Below are 17954 nucleotides of genomic sequence, written 5' to 3'. Positions count from 1 at the left end.
CAGCACAATCTACCATCTCACTTTACAATAAAGTGTAGCGAACAGTTGTTAATGATTCATACTGAGGATATCTGCTATATATGAGGATATTATTACTCTAGATCCCTATACCACTAACAGAGGGTCATGCATTGTTGCAATTACAACTGCTGCCCTATGGTCATATTGTTACTTTCCTCACCCCCTCTACCCCTCTCTCTCTCTCTCTCTCCACTGTGGTGTTGGACGATACTAACACGAACTACCAGAAACATCAGACACTACCACCTGCGCCTCTACACACACTAACGAAGGTCCCTCACCACCGCACAACCACACCAACAAGAACCTTTCTCTCCCCCTCAGGAGATCTGCGCCAGACCAAAGTTCATCGCGGACGGAGCGACAAGGTTCGACGTGGAGCAAGGAGAACTAGGAGACACTTGGCTGGTTCAGGCGGTCTCCACCCTCACCCTCACTCCCAAGTTCCTGGACCGCGTGGTGCCCCCGGACCAGGCCTTCGACCACACCTACTGCGGCATCTTCAGGTATGGAAGACTTCCAGGAAAAAATGCATATTACTTTCTATTTATTGCTTTCTGCTGATCTTACGTGCAGACGATGAGTCACAATAACGTGATGAACATGTTGACCAAACCACACACCATAAGATGTGATCACGTTTCGGTCCGTCCTGGACCATTATCACACACGATAATGGTCCAGGATGGACCGAAACGTCGTCGTTTATCCATCTTGTGGTGTGTGGTTTAGTCAACAACAACCTTACGTCTTATGCTACCCACAAGAAGTTAGTATTATTTCTCAGCATTACCCTATACTTTGTTGCTGTTTCCAGCCCATCCCGAAGGAACTACAGACCATTCCATCCACATGGGATGGTCTCTTGAGCGACGGCCTCGCTATTTGCGCAGGGCCGGTGTTCGATCCCCCCCCCCCTCCCTATAGTCCAAGGTGATGGGTCCCTTACCCAGTAACCCTATCCTGCCTCCTGTCCTGCTCTCATATCCTTTTCATATAGCTGTATAGTCATGCTGCCTTAGTGCTTTCCTCCTCAATCTCCCTTCCTTTCGTTTAGAAATGCCACAATCGGATATATTTTCAAGAGGTGCATATATTTCATGACGTACCAGCCTCTGACAACCTGGAACACGCACGTGAAGCTTCCAGAAGCTCACTAATGGTTAACGAGCACCACCTGAGTAACATTAAGTCCCTCTTAGTCTTACTCAAGTGGTGGATGAGTATTTAGGACTCATTGATGTCGTCATTGGAGACGTGTCGGTGTAAGGTTGTGGTCAGTGTTGTGCGACGTCTTTTACGTTGTTAAATCTGTTGTTAATCTGATTTGTAACTGTGTTGGTGGTGTCGTCGCGTCGTGTCAAGCAGGGGTCAGGTCAGTCCATAATCATGTCGTCAAACAGTGATCAGTATGTCAAATGCCTCAGGACATCAAACTGATGTTTCAGTGTTTCTCAACTTCCACTGTCGTTTAGCTGTGAGGCAATACGTCTGTCACATGCCTCTGCCTCTGCCTCTCTCTCTGCCTCTCTCTCTGCCTCTCTCTCTGCCTCTCTCTCTGCCTCTCTCTCTGCCTCTGCCTCTGCCTCTGCCTCTCTCTCTCTGCCTCTGCCTCTCTCTCTCTGCCTCTCTCTCTCTCTCTGCCTCTCTCTCTCTCTCTGCCTCTCTCTCTCTCTCTGCCTCTCTCTCTCTCTCTGCCTCTCTCTCTCTCTCTCTGCCTCTCTCTCTCTCTCTCTCTCTCTCTCTCTCTCTCTCTCTCTCTCTCTCTCTCTCTCTCTCTCTCTCGTGCTGTAATCAATACCTCCAGAGAGGCAAAGTCTCCCGGAGGCAACACAGCTTCTCCTGAATGGTCTTGGAACACGTCAAAGCGTCTTTTCTCACTTTCTCACTCTCTCGTGAAAATACGTGTAGGAAGGAAAATACATTTTTCCTAGTGGTGACACCACCCTAATTAATTATTTGGTATTTAAAGCATGCAAACTAAGGCAGGATGTCTCTCTCTCTCTTTCTGTTAGTGTGCTGCTCATCTTCACTGCCACACAGGACAGTGAGGATCAAACATCACTCAATAGTGTCTAGTGTGTATCAGAAGGTAACAGCTTACTACATGATGTAGTTTTTTAATTGAAATTAACACAAAAATTTAATTACAATTTCCTTTTTTCACAGCCACACAGGTCGAGTGATGAGAGGCACAGTACAGTGACCACCACAGGGCGGTACAGTGACCACCACAGGGCGGCACAGTCACCATTCACTGTTTGGGTGTCTTCCATTATGTCAGATTCAGTGAAATATTGACATAGTTGATTGTGCAGTGGGCCAGGAACCCTACATTTATTATTTATATTGAATGTGGCACTGTACACCATTTTAGACCTACTGAATGAGAGTTTGTATGGCAACTAACGCCTGGATTTATCATTTAAATGTCCACTTACGGAACCTGTACATCTCTCCTCAATCATGGCTGCATAGTTTGTATTTACTAAACAGTTTACGAGCTCCTAAGCACTACGAGGTTGTCTGTAACGACAATATCCTTGGGTCGTGATTGACCTCGTAGAGTTTCCCAGCTCGTAAACTGTTTAATACAGACTAAGGTGCTAGAATTGAAGGAAGATGTACAGGTTTCGTCAGTGAACACTCAGGTGCTTAATGATTCCTACAGCAGTGACATACTCCACATTTGAGACCTCTGGTATTCATTCTTCCTTTGGTGTTACACTCCCCATCCCTGAGACCCACACTCCTACGGTCCTCCTCACCGTTCCTATCTTCACGTTCTCTCTCTCTCTCCTCCTCACCGTTCCTATCTTCACCTCTCTCTCTCTCTCCTCCTCACCGTTCCTATCTTCACCTCTCTCTCTCTCTCTCCTCACCGTTCCTATCTTCACCTCTCTCTCTCTCTCTCCTCACCGTTCCTATCTTCACCTCTCTCTCTCTCTCTCCTCACCGTTCCTATCTTCACCTCTCTCTCTCCTCCTCACCGTTCCTATCTTCACCTCTCTCTCTCTCTCCTCCTCACCGTTCCTATCTTCACCTCTCTCTCTCTCCTCCTCACCGTTCCTATCTTCACCTCTCTCTCTCTCCTCACCGTTCCTATCTTCACCTCTCTCTCTCTCTCCTCCTCCTCACCGTTCCTATCTTCACCTCTCTCTCTCCTCCTCACCGTTCCTATCTTCACCTCTCTCTCTCTCTCCTCCCGCCTATTCCTCTTCAACTCCCCTTTTTCCACTCGATTTTTATATTCTGTCTTTTGAGCGTTGGCAGCGTCTCCCTGTGAGCGGCGTGGCCCAGATACACAGCGGCGCCCTCACATCTTGTCTGGCCCTCAGTGCCAACACTATGGCACCTTACTCACCCTACTGGCTTCCCCATTCTACTCACCTTTGTTTACTCATGTCCCCCCCCCCTGCTCCTTTAGGTACGTTCATGTTGTCATACTCTGGATGCTTGGCACTCTCATCTGACCTTAATCATCTTGCTCACCCTGACAGGTTCCGGTTCTGGCACTTCGGAGAGTGGGTGGAGGTGGTTATTGACGACCGGTTGCCCACCTTCAAGGGCCGCCTTGTTTACCTCCACTCCACCGACCCCTCGGAGTTCTGGGCCGCCCTTCTTGAGAAGGCCTATGCTAAGTGAGTGGCACTGTATGCGTGGTGGCAGTTTATGGCCAGTATGAGGAGTGAGTGACAGTTTATGGCCAGTATGAGGAGTGAGTGACAGTTTATGGCCCGTATGAGGAGTGAGAGTGACAGTTTATGGCCAGTATGAGGAGTGAGTGACAGTTTATGGCCAGTATGAGGAGTGACAGTTTATGGCCAGTATGAGGAGTGAGTGACAGTTTATGGCCAGTATGAGGAGTGAGTGACAGTTTATGGCCAGTATGAGGAGTGAGTGATAGTTTATGGCCAGTATGAGGAGTGACAGTTTATGGCCAGTATGAGGAGTGAGTGATAGTTTATGGCCAGTATGAGGAGTGAGTAAGAGTGACAGTTTATGGCCAGTATGAGGAGTGAGTGATAGTTTATGGCCAGTATGAGGAGTGAGTAAGAGTGACAGTTTATGGCCAGTATGAGGAGTGACAGTTTATGGCCAGTATGAGGAGTAAGAGTGACAGTTTATGGCCAGTATGAGGAGTGAGTGACAGTTTATGGCCAGTATGAGGAGTAAGAGTGACAGTTTATGGCCAGTATGAGGAGTGAGTGACAGTTTATGGCCAGTATGAGGAGTAAGAGTGACAGTTTATGGCCAGTATGAGGAGTATGAGTGACAGTTTATGGCCAGTATGAGGAGTAAGAGTGACAGTTTATGGCCAGTATGAGGAGTGAGTGACAGTTTATGGCCAGTATGAGGAGTGATAGTTTATGGCCAGTATGAGGAGTGAGTGACAGTTTATGGCCAGTATGAGGAGTGAGTGACAGTTTATGGCCAGTATGAGGAGTGAGTGACAGTTTATGGCCAGTATGAGGAGTGAGTGACAGTTTATGGCCAGTATGAGGAGTGACAGTTTATGGCCAGTATGAGGAGTGAGTGATAGTTTATGGCCAGTATGAGGAGTGAGTGACAGTTTATGGCCAGTATGAGGAGTGAGTGAGAGTGACATGAGAGGTAATAACAGTTGAGGTGAGCACTAAGAGGAGAGCCTCCGGCAGGTTGTATGGCAGCTACGAGTGCCTGCAGGAGGGCTTCACCACCAGGGCGCTCCAGGACCTGACGGGAGGCATCGTTCAGAGCTTCAGCCTCACCATGCAGGACAAGTTCCTCACCTACCAGGTCCTCAACTCTGCCGTACCTCGCTCTACACTCCTCGTCGCCTCCATCAACCTCGTATGTCTTCATCAACTTACTTCACTCTCCTTACTTTATGCTTCGGTTAACAACTATTATTATTCTGTTCCCAATGTTGTTGTTGTAGACTTCAAATTACATACTTCATTCCTCTCATATAATATCTATACCCTAGGAGGCAGCTGCCTCTAATATCCAACCAAACTCTCCTGTGTCCAATCCCAGAAATTTGTTCCATTGATCAACAACCCAGTTTGCGTACCAGTATTTACCCAGGTCTTTCCTGAATCTAAATTAATCTAATTAGTATCCATTGGTTTGATTCCAATTTTGTGTTCAGAAATTTTTTGAATTCCCCCATTTTCTTTATGATTATTCTTCTCACCTGTTCATCTAAGCTTTCATAAAGCTTTTTCGCCTCAATAAGACTAACTAGTGCCTGCAGAATATTAGCCGCCAGCGAAGATGAAAGGCTCAAGTATCAAGGGAAAAATATGTATTTTATATATTTGGTGTAAAGGACAATTTTGATGGTGTCACCTGGTGGTGTCACCTGGTGGTGTCACCTAGTGGTGCCACCTGGTGGTGTCGCCTGGTGGTGTCGCCTGGTGGTGTCGCCTGGTGGTGTCGCCTGGTGGTGTCGCCTGGTGGTGTCACCTGGTGGTGTCACCTGGTGGTGTCACCTGGTGGTGCCACCTGTCCTCCACACCTGCCCTCCACACCTGTCCTAACACATTACCTAACTAATGAACGTGCGTGGGCCTGGTGCAGGAGAAGGACACCAAGAGGAACCTGAGACTAAGGAACGGCTTGGTGACTCACCACGCCTACAGCGTCACCGGCCTGGCCAGGGTCAGGAGCAAGCTGGGGGAGACGCCCCTCGTCAGGTACGTCTCCTCACTACACACCTAATACTCTTCCTCTCACCTAATACCTCGCTTTATAAACCGTATCGCCCAGTCCGGTAATTGGTGTTCATTAAACCAACCAAATGTTTACGCTTTATATGCATCGGGTTAGGTTAGGTGGGTTGCTTGGGTTCGTACGTCTCGTTAGACAAAACTATAGTCCTTTTATGGTGTAGATGAAGCAACTGTAGCTCCTGGGACCCAACACCACAACGCTACTTAAGTGCACAGAGGTCACTTATAACCATACATATACATAACAGCATATGACCTTAACTTAACACTTAACTCCCTACTGGACTGAGCTAGGATGAAGTCAACTCCCTCCTGGACTGAGCTAGGATGAAGTCAACTCCCTCGTGGATTGAGCTAGGATGAAGTCAACTCCCTCCTGGACTGAGCTAGGATGAAGTCAACTCCCTCCTGGACGGAGCTAGGATGAAGTCAACTCCCTCCTGGACGGAGCTAGGATGAAGTCAACTCCCTCCTGGACGGAGCTAGGATGAAGTCAACTCCCTCCTGGACGGAGCTAGGATGAAGTCAACTCCCTCCTGGACTGAGCTAGGATGAAGTCAACTCCCTCCTGGACTGAGCTAGGATGAAGTCAACTCCCTCCTGGACTGAGCTAGGATGAAGTCAACTCCCTCCTGGACGGAGCTAGGATGAAGTCAACTCCCTCCTGGACTGAGCTAGGATGAAGTCAACTCCCTCCTGGACGGAGCTAGGATGAAGTCAACTCCCTCCTGGACGGAGCTAGGATGAAGTCAACTCCCTCCTGGACTGAGCTAGGATGAAGTCAACTCCCCCCTGGACGGAGCTAGGATGAAGTCAACTCCCTCCTGGACTGAGCTAGGATGAAGTCAACTCCCTCCTGGACTGAGCTAGGATGAAGTCAACTCCCTCCTGGACTGATCTAGGATAAAGTCAACTCCCTCCTGGACTGAGCTAGGATGAAGTCAACTCCCTCCTGGACGGAGCTAGGATGAAGTCAACTCCCTCCTGGACTGAGCTAGGATGAAGTCAACTCCCTCCTGGACTGAGCTAGGATGAAGTCAACTCCCTCCTGGACTGAGCTAGGATGAAGTCAACTCCCTCCTGGACTGAGCTAGGATGAAGTCAACTCCCTCCTGGACTGAGCTAGGATGAAGTCAACTCCCTCCTGGATGGAGCTAGGATGAAGTCAACTCCCTCCTGGACGGAGCTAGGATGAAGTCAACTCCCTCCTGGACGGAGCTAGGATGAAGTCAACTCCCAGTTTAACTGTTAGGATTCTGCATAGTGTGTGGGCCACGAAGAGCTTATAATTCGCTAGTATTATACTGTATTTTATTGTATTATAGGATAAATAGGATATAGGATGTATTATTTGATAGGATAAAAACCCACACTTGTGTATTTGTGAAATTGATGTAAGGAATTTACACCAAGTGTTTGACACTCTGAGTGTCAAGGTCTGAGTGGTGAGGGACAAGATTTATATCTCAATGTATAATCACATTAGACGTTGACATGTAAGGCATTTACACAAATACACAATTGATTGACAGTTGAGAGGCGGGACCAAAGAGCCAAAGCTCAACCCCCGCAAGCACAATTAGGTGAGTACAAGTTTGGATTTTTATCCTGATATGTCTGAGTAGGCTACAAGATTTGATGGTATTATGCTGTATTTGATTGTATTATGCTGTATTTGATTGTATTATATAGCACATTGTTATATATTATCTAGACCTTTGCATTATCACTCATTGAGTTTGTTATATTTGAACTTATTGTATTGAATGATGGTTTGTGTTGCAGACTGAGGAACCCGTGGGGAAGAGGGGAGTGGAGTGGCCCCTGGAGTGAGAGGTCCTGGGAGTGGGACTCCCTCTCAGAGAGGGATAAGGTCCTTCTCTCTGTCAGGGTCAAGAATGATGGAGAGTTCTGGTGAGTAGCTGTGTGGCCAGGTGTGTGGCTGGGTGGTGACCAGGTGTGTGGCCAGGTGTGTGGCCAGGTGTGTGGCCAGGTGTGTGGCCAGGTGGGTGGCCAGGTGGGTGGCCGGGTGGTGACCAGGTGTGTGGCCAGGTGTGTGGCCAGGTGAGTGGCCAGGTGGTGACCAGGTGTGAGGCCAGGTGTGTGGCCGGGTGGTGACCAGGTGTGTGGCCAGGTGTGTGGCCAGGTGTGTGGCCAGGTGGGTGGCCAGGTGGGTGGCCAGGTGGGTGGCCAGGTGTGTGGCCAGGTGGTAACCAGGTGTGTGGCCAGGTGTGTGTGGCCAGGTGTGTGTGGCCAGGTATGTGGCCAGGTGTGTGTGGCCAGGTGTGTGGCCAGGTGGGTCGCCAGGTGGGTCGCCAGGTGGGTGGCCAGGTGTGTGACCAGGTGGCTGGCTAGTCGTAACTACTTTCTCTACTAACTCCTAATATTCTACCTCTACTGACAGTATTACAAGAATTTACAATATACAATTATCATAGTCACATTTACAGTGTTACAATTTACAGTAATAATAGTACACTTTACAACATTAATAGTACTATTTACTGTGACTATAGTACACTTTACAACATTAATAGTACTATTTACTGTGACTATAGTACACTTTACAATGATAGTACGATGAGGAATAATAAAAGTAAATTTAATAATAACTAATAATAAGAGAAAACTTTGACACTGACTAAAAACTTTGACCTTCATCTGTTTAAGAAGTTACTGAACTTGGGTCAAAGTTAATAATAATAAAAAGACTAAGTTGAAGGAGTAAAGTTGAGTAACTTGTGGTAAACTAAGCTGATGTTTAGGGCAATGTTGCCTTAACTTAATGGTGGGAGGGGAGGGGGGGGGGGGGTAGGTGGGGGGAGGGAGGGGGGGGGGTGAAGTGGGAAGGCAATGGACCCTCGGCAGTAACCCTTCACATTAACCACTACCCTCGGCATTAACTACTACCCTTGGCATTAACCCTTCACATATTAACTACTACCCTCGGCATTAACCACTACCCTTCGACATTATCCCTTCACATTATCCACTACCCTTGCCGAGGGTAGTGGTTAATGCCAAGGGTAGTGGTTAATGTGAAGGGTTAATGCCGAGGGTAGTGTTAATGTAAAGGGTTAATGCCAAGAGTAGTGGTTAATGCCGAGGGTAGTGGTTAATGTGAAGGGTTAATGCCGAGGGTAGTGGTTAATGTGAAGGGTTAATGCCGAGGGTAGTGTTAATGTAAAGGGTTAATGCCGAGGTTAGTGGTTAATGTGAAGGGTTAATGCCGAGGGTAGTGTTAATGTAAAGGGTTAATGCCGAGGTTAGTGGTTAATGTGAAGGGTTAATGCCGAGGGTAGTGGTTAATGTGAAGGGTTAATGCCGAGGGTAGTGTTAATGTAAAGGGTTCATGCCAAGAGTAGTGGTTAATGCCGAGGGTAGTGGTTAATGTGAAGGGTTAATGCCGAGGGTAGTGGTTAATGTGAAGGGTTAATGCCGAGGGTAGTGTTAATGTAAAGGGTTAATGCCAAGAGTAGTGGTTAATGCCGAGGGTAGTGTTAATGTAAAGGGTTAATGCCGAGGGTAGTGGTTAATGTGAAGGGTTAATGCCGAGGGTAGTGGTTAATGCCGAGGTTAGTGGTTAATGTGAAGGGTTAATGCCGAGGGTAGTGTTAATGTAAAGGGTTAATGCCGAGGTTAGTGGTTAATGTGAAGGGTTAATGCCGAGGGTAGTGGTTAATGTGAAGGGTTAATGCCGAGGGTAGTGTTAATGTAAATGGTTAATGCCAAGAGTAGTGGTTAATGCCGAGGGTAGTGGTTAATGTGAAGGGTTAATGCCGAGGGTAGTGTTAATGTAAAGGGTTAATGCCAATAGTGGTTAATGCCGAGGGTAGTGGTTAATGTGAAAGGTTAATGCCGAGGGTAGTGTTAATGTAAAGGGTTAATGCCAAGAATAGTGGTTAATGTGAAGGGTTAATGCCGAGGGTAGTGGTTAATGTGAAGGGTTAATGCCGAGGGTAGTGGTTAATGTGAAGGGTTAATGCCGAGGGTAGTGTTAATGTAAAGGGTTAATGCCAAGAGTAGTGGTTAATGCCGAGGGTAGTGGTTAATGTGAAGGGTTAATGCCGAGGGTAGTGTTAATGTAAAGGGTTAATGCCAAGAGTAGTGGTTAATGCCGAGGGTAGTGGTTAATGTGAAGGGTTAATGCCGAGGGTAGTGTTAATGTAAAGGGTTAATGCCAAGAGTAGTGGTTAATGCCGAGGGTAGTGGTTAATGTGAAGGGTTAATGCCGAGGGTAGTGGTCTACAATGCCTTTAACCCCCCCTCACACTAACCACTACCCTCGACATTAACCCTCACACTAACCTCTACCCTCGACATTAACCCTCACACTAACCTCTACCCTCGACATTAACCCTCACACTAACCTTTACCCTCGACATTAACCCTCACACTAACCTCTACCCTCGACATTAACCCTCACACTAACCTCTACCCTCGACATTAACCCTCACACTAACCTCTACCCTCGACATTAACCCTCACACTAACCACTACCCTCGACATTAACCCTCACACTAACCTCTACCCTCGACATTAACCCTCACACTAACCTCTACCCTCGACATTAACCCTCACACTAACCTCTACCCTCGACATTAACCCTCACACTAACCTCTACCCTCGACATTGACCCTCACACTAACCTCTACCCTCGACATTAACCCTCACACTAACCTCTACCCTCGACATTAACCCTCACACTAACCTCTACCCTCGACATTAACCCTCACACTAACCTCTACCCTCGACATTAACCCTCACACTAACCTCTACCCTCGACATTGACCCTCACACTAACCTCTACCCTCGACATTAACCCTCACACTAACCTCTACCCTCGACATTAACCCTCACACTAACCTCTACCCTCGACATTAACCCTCACACTAACCTCTACCCTCGACATTAACCCTCACACTAACCTCTACCCTCGACATTAACCCTCACACTAACCTCTACCCTCATATACAACACCTGACATTACACAATAAGGTGTTCCATTATGGCCATAAGCTTGTTTAACTAGGCCAGGTCTGCTGAAGGTGACCACCACGAGACGGAGAGAGAGGCAGGGAGGGAGGGAGAGGGGGAGCTAGAGCTCCCTCCATCGTTACATCTACACTGGGCCTAATGTAGGTGTAGGTGGGAGGGGGCGTCCCCCCCCCCCTCCCCTCCATGTTTGTCTCCCATGTTTTGCTGTCTAAATTATTCGCGAATAATCCCGGTAATCCGGACGTCATAATAATTGCCTTTACCTTTCCTGAATCAAACAGGATTATCAGATAATTGCTCGGCGGTTTACAGGAACAAAACATGTTAACTAACAGGGAGCACAAAGCTTCAACTAGTTAAAATAATCACGATAATTACTGCAATTAAACATTTAATTAACAGTTTTAACTTATAAACACACCAATTTCAGGTTTTCATCTGTGAAAATATAATACTATTTTTACTGTTCGAGGTGATTCAGCAAGAGCCCCGCAATAGTTAACAAGTAGTTCGTTGTCTGTTCGTTAAACCCTGTTGCCGAACCAGTATTTACCTAGGTCTTTCCTAAATCTAAAGTTATCCAATTTATAGCCATTGTTTTATGTTCTGTCTTGTGTTGATACTTTTAATACCCCTATTAATAACCCCTTTGTTATGCCCATTCATCCCCTTGTACACATAAGAACATTGTCATTTGTGAAGGAGTTAAATGGTGACAAACAATGTAAGAAACACTAGCCACCACACGGTGTTAACACCCATGGCACCAGACAAGGGTGTATAGACAGTGAGAAGCGGGACCAAAGAGCCACAGCTCAACCCCCGCAAGCACAACACTGCGAGTACACGACGTGTATGGTGCGTGGAGGATGGTGACGCCATCACCATACCTTACACCGTGACAATGGTGATGCCATCACCATACCTTACACCGTGAGAATGGTGATGCCATCACCATACCTTACACCGTGAGAATGGTGATGCCATCACCATACCCTACACCGTGAGAATGGTGATGCCTACACCCCGTAACTCTACACCCTCAGGATGGCGTTCGAGGACTTCGCGCGGCACTTCACGCACCTGGACCTGGTGCACGTGGGTCCTGACGACTGGATGAACGAGCCCGCACTCCACTCCAAGAAGCCCTGGAGGGCCGTCTTGGCCAGGCGGCGCTGGAGGGCTGGCTACAACGCCGGCGGGGGCCCCCATCACACAGGTCAGTGGAGGGAGGGAGGCAGTGCAGGGAAGAGGGAGGGAGGGAAGAGGGAGGGAGGGAGGCAGTGGTTAGTCATTGGAGGGATGGAGGGAAGGCTAATAAGAAGGACATTCCCTTGCTTACGAGGAAGATTGGATGGACGAGGAGAATGTTGTTGACACCCGATCACCCAGACCAGGACTCACGAACCAATCACACAACCACACACCAAACATGCTCGTCTAACCACTTGGGCTGGACGGTAGAGAGACGGTCTCGCTTCATGCAAGTCGGCGCTCAATTCCCGACCGTCCAAGTGGTTGGACACCATTAGTCCACCCCCCCCCCCGTCCCGTCCCATCCCTAATCCTTATCCTAACCTCTTGCCAGTGCTATATAGTCGTAATGGCCTGGCGCTTTCCCCGACAATTCCCTCCCTTCCCTACGGAACCTGTGCATCTTTCCCTAATAACGGCGGCTTTGTTTACTTAGCCATGAATTAAACAGAAAGAGCTCCGAAGCTCTACGAGGTTGTTTATAACAATAATAACCTCGGGTTGTGAAGTTTACAAACACTGTTTGACAAACAAAGCCGCCATGATTGTTGAAAGATGTACAGGCTTCGTAAAGGCTTGACGAACCCTCGCCCCTGGACGCTTACCAAGTCAGGACCTAAGGCTCTAGAACACGTCAAAATGTCACCACTTATTAAGTTCGTATTTTGAGTGACTTGTGTTGGTTGTGTTGTAAGGAAGTGTTGAGTGTTAAGGTTTGGCAACTTGACGGAGTGCTTGAGCACTAGTGGTGCTCACGCTACTGTGCATGTTACAGCACCTTAGCAAAATACAAAATCTGTGTTTTGCAATGGTAAAACACAGGTATTCCCCCGGCCCTAATATATATCTGCCTCGACACAGAAGAGTAGATGATCCCATATTGATGAATACGCCTCGCTCGCTCTTCATAACGAGTGACTGCAGTCCGGTAAGAACCTAATCTGTGGATTTAATTACATATGACGCGGATTAGCCGCATTCATCACGTTAATTACGAAAACCTGGACGCGGGGATTACCTTTTCCAATCTGAAAAATCTGGCGTTTGCGACCTGGAATGTTATTAATGTTGGTCTTTGTGATTTACGTCGCGCCCACCAGGGTGTTAAGGTCACACACACGCACACGCACGCGCGCGCGCACACACACACACACACACACACACACACACACACACACACACACACACACACACACACACACACACACACACACACACACAGATTAAGGTGACACAGATTAAGCAAGAAAGAGAGGGCTGGGCGGACTGCATTTTCTTGGATTGTCGGAAAGCCTTTGACACAGTACCGCATAAGAGGCTGGTACATAAGCTGGAGAGACAGGCAGGTGTAGCTGGTAAGGTGCTCCAGTGGATAAGGGAGTATCTAAGCAATAGGAAGCAGAGAGTTACGGTGAGGGGTGAGACCTCCGATTGGCGTGAAGTCACCAGTGGAGTCCCACAGGGCTCTGTACTCGGTCCTATCTTGTTTCTGATATATGTAAATGATCTCCCGGAGGGTATCGATTCATTTCTCTCAATGTTTGCGGACGATGCTAAAATTATGAGAAGGATTAAAACAGAAGAGGACTGTTTGAGGCTTCAAGAAGACCTAGACAAGCTGAAGGAATGGTCGAACAAATGGTTGTTAGAGTTTAACCCAACCAAATGTAATGTAATGAAGATAGGTGTAGGGAGCAGGAGGCCAGATACAAGGTATCATCTGGGAGAGGAAATTCTTCAGGAGTCAGAGAAGGAAAAAGACTTGGGGGGTTGATATCACGCCAGACCTGTCTCCTGCAGCACATATCAAGCGGATAACATCAGCGGCATATGCCAGGCTGGCCAACATACGAACGGCATTCAGAAACTTGTGTAAAGAATCATTCAGAACTTTGTATACCACATATGTCAGGCCAATCCTGGAGTATGCAGCCCCAGCATGGAGTCCATATCTAGTCAAGGATAAGACTAAACTGGAAAAGGTTCAAAGGTTTGCCACCAGACTAGTACCCGAGCTGAGAGGTATGAGCTACGAGGAGAGACTACGGGAATTAAACCTCACTTCGCTGGAAGACAGAAGAGTTAGGGGGGACATGATCACCACATTCAAGATTCTGAAGGGGATTGATAGGGTAGATAAAGACAGTCTATTTAACACAAGGGGAACACGCACAAGGGGACACAGGTGGAAACTGAGTGCCCAAATGAGCCACAGAGATATTAGAAAGAACTTTTTTAGTGTCAGAGTGGTTGACAAATGGAATGCATTAGGAAGTGATGTGGTGGAGGCTGACTCCATACACAGTTTCAAGTGTAGATATGATAGAGCCCAATAGGCTCAGGAATCTGTACACCAGTTGATTGACAGTTGAGAGGCTGGACCAAAGAGCCAGAGCTCAGCCCCTGCAAGCACAATTAGGTGAGTACACACACACACACGGGAAGCCGGTGGCCGAGCGGACAGCACGCTGGACACGTGATCCTGTGGTCCCGGGTTCGATCCCGGGCGCCGGCGAGAAACGATGGGCAGAGTTTCTTTCACCCTATGCGCCTGTTACCTAGCAGTAAATAGGTACCTGGGAGTTAGTCAGCTGTCACAGGCTGCTTCCTGGTGTGTGTGTGTGTGTGTGTGTGTGTGTGTGTGTGTGTGTGTGTGTGTGTGTACTCACCTAGTTGTGCTTGCGGGGGTTGAGCTCTGGCTCTTTGGTCCCGCCTCTCAACTGTCAATCAACAGGTGTACAGGTTCCTGAGCCTATTGGGCTCTATCATATCTACACTTGAAACTGTGTATGGAGTCAGCCTCCACCACATCACTTCCTAATGCATTCCATTTGTCAACCACTCTGACACTAAAAAAGTTCTTTCTAATATCTCTGTGGCTCATTTGGGCACTCAGTTTCCACCTGTGTCCCCTAGTGCGTGTGCCCCTTGTGTTAAACAGCCTGTCTTTATCAACCCTGTCGATTCCCTTGAGAATCTTGAATGTGGTGATCATGTCCCCCCTAACTCTTCTGTCTTCCAACGAAGTGAGGTTTAATTCCCGTAGTCTCTCCTCGTAGCTCATACCTCTCAGCTCGGGTACTAGTCTGGTGGCAAACCTTTGAACCTTTTCCAGTTTAGTCTTATGCTTGACTAGATATGGACTCCATGCTGGAGCCGCATACTTCAGGATTGGTCTGACATATGTGGTATATAATGTTCTGAAAGATTCCTTACACAAGTTTCTAAAGGCCGTTCTTATGTTAGCCAACCTGGCATATGCTGCTGCTGTTATCCTCTTGATATGAGCTTCAGGGGACAGGTCTAGCGTGATATCAACCCCCAGGTCTTCCTCTCTCTTAATTCTTGAAGTATTTCATCTCCCAAATGATACCTTGTATCTGGTCTCCTGCTTCCTACCCCTATCTTCATTACATTACATTTGCTTGGGTTAAACTCTAACATCCATTTGTTCGACCATTCCTGCAGCTTGTCCAGGTCTTCTTGAAGCCTCAAGCTGTCCTACTCTGTCTTAATCCTTCTCATAATTTTGGCGTCGTCAGCAAACATTGAGAGGAATGAGTCTATACCCTCTGGGAGATCATTTACGTATATCAGAAACAGGATAGGTCCAAGTACAGAGCCCTGTGGGACTCCACTGGTGACTTCACGCCATTCTGAGGTCTCACCCCTCACTATAACTCTCTGCTTCCTATTGTTTAGGTACTCCCTTATCCACTGGAGCGCTCTACCAGTTACTCCTGCCTGTTTCTCCAGCTTATGCATCAACCTTTTATGGGGTACTGTGTCAAAGGCTTTCCGACAGTCCAATAAAATGCAGTCCGCCCATCCTTCTCTTTCTTGATTAATCTTTGTCACCTGATCGTAGAATTCTATAAAGCCTGTAAGGAAAGATTTTCCCTCCCTGAACCCATGTGGGTGTGTGTGGGGGGGGGGGGGGGGGGGGGGGGGGAGAAAGAGAGAGAGAAAAAAAATAGTAGTAGTAGTAGAAACAGTTGATTGACAGTTGAGAGGCGGGACCAAAGAGCCAAAGCTCAACCCCCGCAAGCACAAATAGGTGAGCACAAATAGATGAGTACACACACACACACTTTATTAACCAAAACTCTGGTTCATTAAGATATCACTTTGATTATCTAGTGAAGCTGCAATCAGAATCTGTTATCGCACCTCAGCTCATCTGAAGCCAGTCCCTAGACACTCATTTACTTAGCGAGATTATTTAATCATAATAAATAACCTATTTAAATCTAAGTAACATATAAGGAACAGGATGAACCAGTAGCCAGCTGTGTGCCAGAGCCTTCATGTGATCGCTTCACCTCATCTAATGTGTATTAGCCTGTTGATGGCCGATAGCCTTGTGTCACGGGTGCTAACTATTGGTTGTCCATGAAGTTGGTCCAGGTGCGGAACTTTGAGAATGTTGGCCTTATACATAACAACAAGTCCAACATTACAATGGTATTGGAGGTTACGATGATGAGACCCTTCCCACCAGACTTGGTCAAGACCAGAGATGAGCCTTCCTGCATGGTTCCCCACTTTGTCCAAAATTATGGTTAATGATGGACTCAAGCAATCTAGGACAGGGGAACATATTATCCTGGATTGCATACTTATTCATCGCGCGCGCGCCTTTTTCTCGCTCGCGCTCTCACTTTCACTACTCTCACCATCTCTCTCACTCACTCTCATATTGCTAGATCTAAGCTTCTCTTTATAGTCCGCCTTCCCAGATTTTTTAATTTTGTTATTCATTAAGATTGGAGCTGTAGCATAGTGGTCTATGCCCTCAGCTCACAACCCAGCGACTCGAGTTCAATCCAAGGGCTGCAGAGAAACTTAGGCACTTTTTTTTTTTACCTGACGCCTCTGTTAACCTAGTACCAAAATACCATGTAGCTAGTACCCGGGAGTTAAAGAAGTGCATCCTGGGGAAGACTGGTGTAGGGGGAATGTGGAGTAGCCAAGTATTGACATGTCCCCAACAACGGGTAATTATTCCTGAATGTTGCAAGTTGCAAGCAACACAATGCTATCATGTTATTATATCATGTTTGTTGAGTGTCGCTCATGGGAGACAGTCCAGGACTGATTGGTCGTTACTGGCGTGATGGTGTTGATAGACGGCCAACATGTTGATGGCTCAAAACACACAGAACAACCACTAATCCCAGGCATTATAAGGTGTTGGTAAGCTCTGAGGAAGACCTGTGCTCGCCCTGACAGAGACGACAGCGATGAACCCGCAGTTCCACGTGCAGATCCCGCGGGCGGGAGTGTCCAAGTGTCACGTGGTCGTCTCCGTCACCCAGCACTACCACACCTTCCTCTCCCCCGACGACAACAAGAAGCGTCACAACCTTCACCCCATCGGCTTCGCTGTCTACGAGATTCCCCCCAACGTCACGCGGCTCACCACCGCCTTCGTCACCGAACACGTGAGTATATCCCTCCCCCCTTGATGTCTATTATGTTATCTGATAACTTCTTCCACAAATCATGTTGTGAATCAATTATTGATCTGTTTGTTTCAAGATATAGACAAGTGGATTTTATTAATTAACGCAATTTTCCCAAAATAGACGTTAAGCTAATTGGCCGATAGTCAACGCAAGTGATCTGTCTCCTTTCTTAATTATTGGTACCACGTTAGCAACCCTCCAAGACTCTTGTACTCTGCCCGACTAATGATTTATTGAATAAGTTGGACAAGGGCTCACAAAGCTCTTCTTTGTATTCTGTAAGAACCATGGCAAACACTTCGTCCTGGGTGTCGACGAAGACGCGCGCGCGCAGACACACACACACACCCACACACCCACACACCCACACACACACACACACACACACACACACACACACACACACACGATACACCAACTCCCTCTGTAACAAAACTCTTGAGTGGATAGTGTGTGTTATGGAGTTATGGATTAACACCGTAACTGTTCATCCCTG

The 17954-nt window shown here is 47.4% G+C and overlaps 1 protein-coding gene across 1 annotated transcript in view; it reads left to right on the top strand.

Annotated features, from left to right (window-relative positions):
- Positions 1–17954, top strand: part of LOC123747506 (calpain-9-like) — a gene marked incomplete in the record, with an annotated part of 284505 nt that overhangs the window by 263847 nt on the left and 2704 nt on the right. The window contains 7 exon segments of the mRNA XM_069338411.1: positions 346–527; positions 3522–3662; positions 4680–4854; positions 5587–5702; positions 7524–7652; positions 11783–11955; positions 17223–17434. Of these exon segments, the coding sequence (XP_069194512.1) occupies positions 346–527; positions 3522–3662; positions 4680–4854; positions 5587–5702; positions 7524–7652; positions 11783–11955; positions 17223–17434 (1128 nt within the window).

This window comes from Procambarus clarkii, chromosome 39 (assembly GCF_040958095.1).
Source record: "Procambarus clarkii isolate CNS0578487 chromosome 39, FALCON_Pclarkii_2.0, whole genome shotgun sequence".
Classification (NCBI taxonomy): Eukaryota; Metazoa; Arthropoda; class Malacostraca; order Decapoda; family Cambaridae; genus Procambarus; species Procambarus clarkii.
This window is presented reverse-complemented; position numbering and strand designations above follow the sequence as displayed.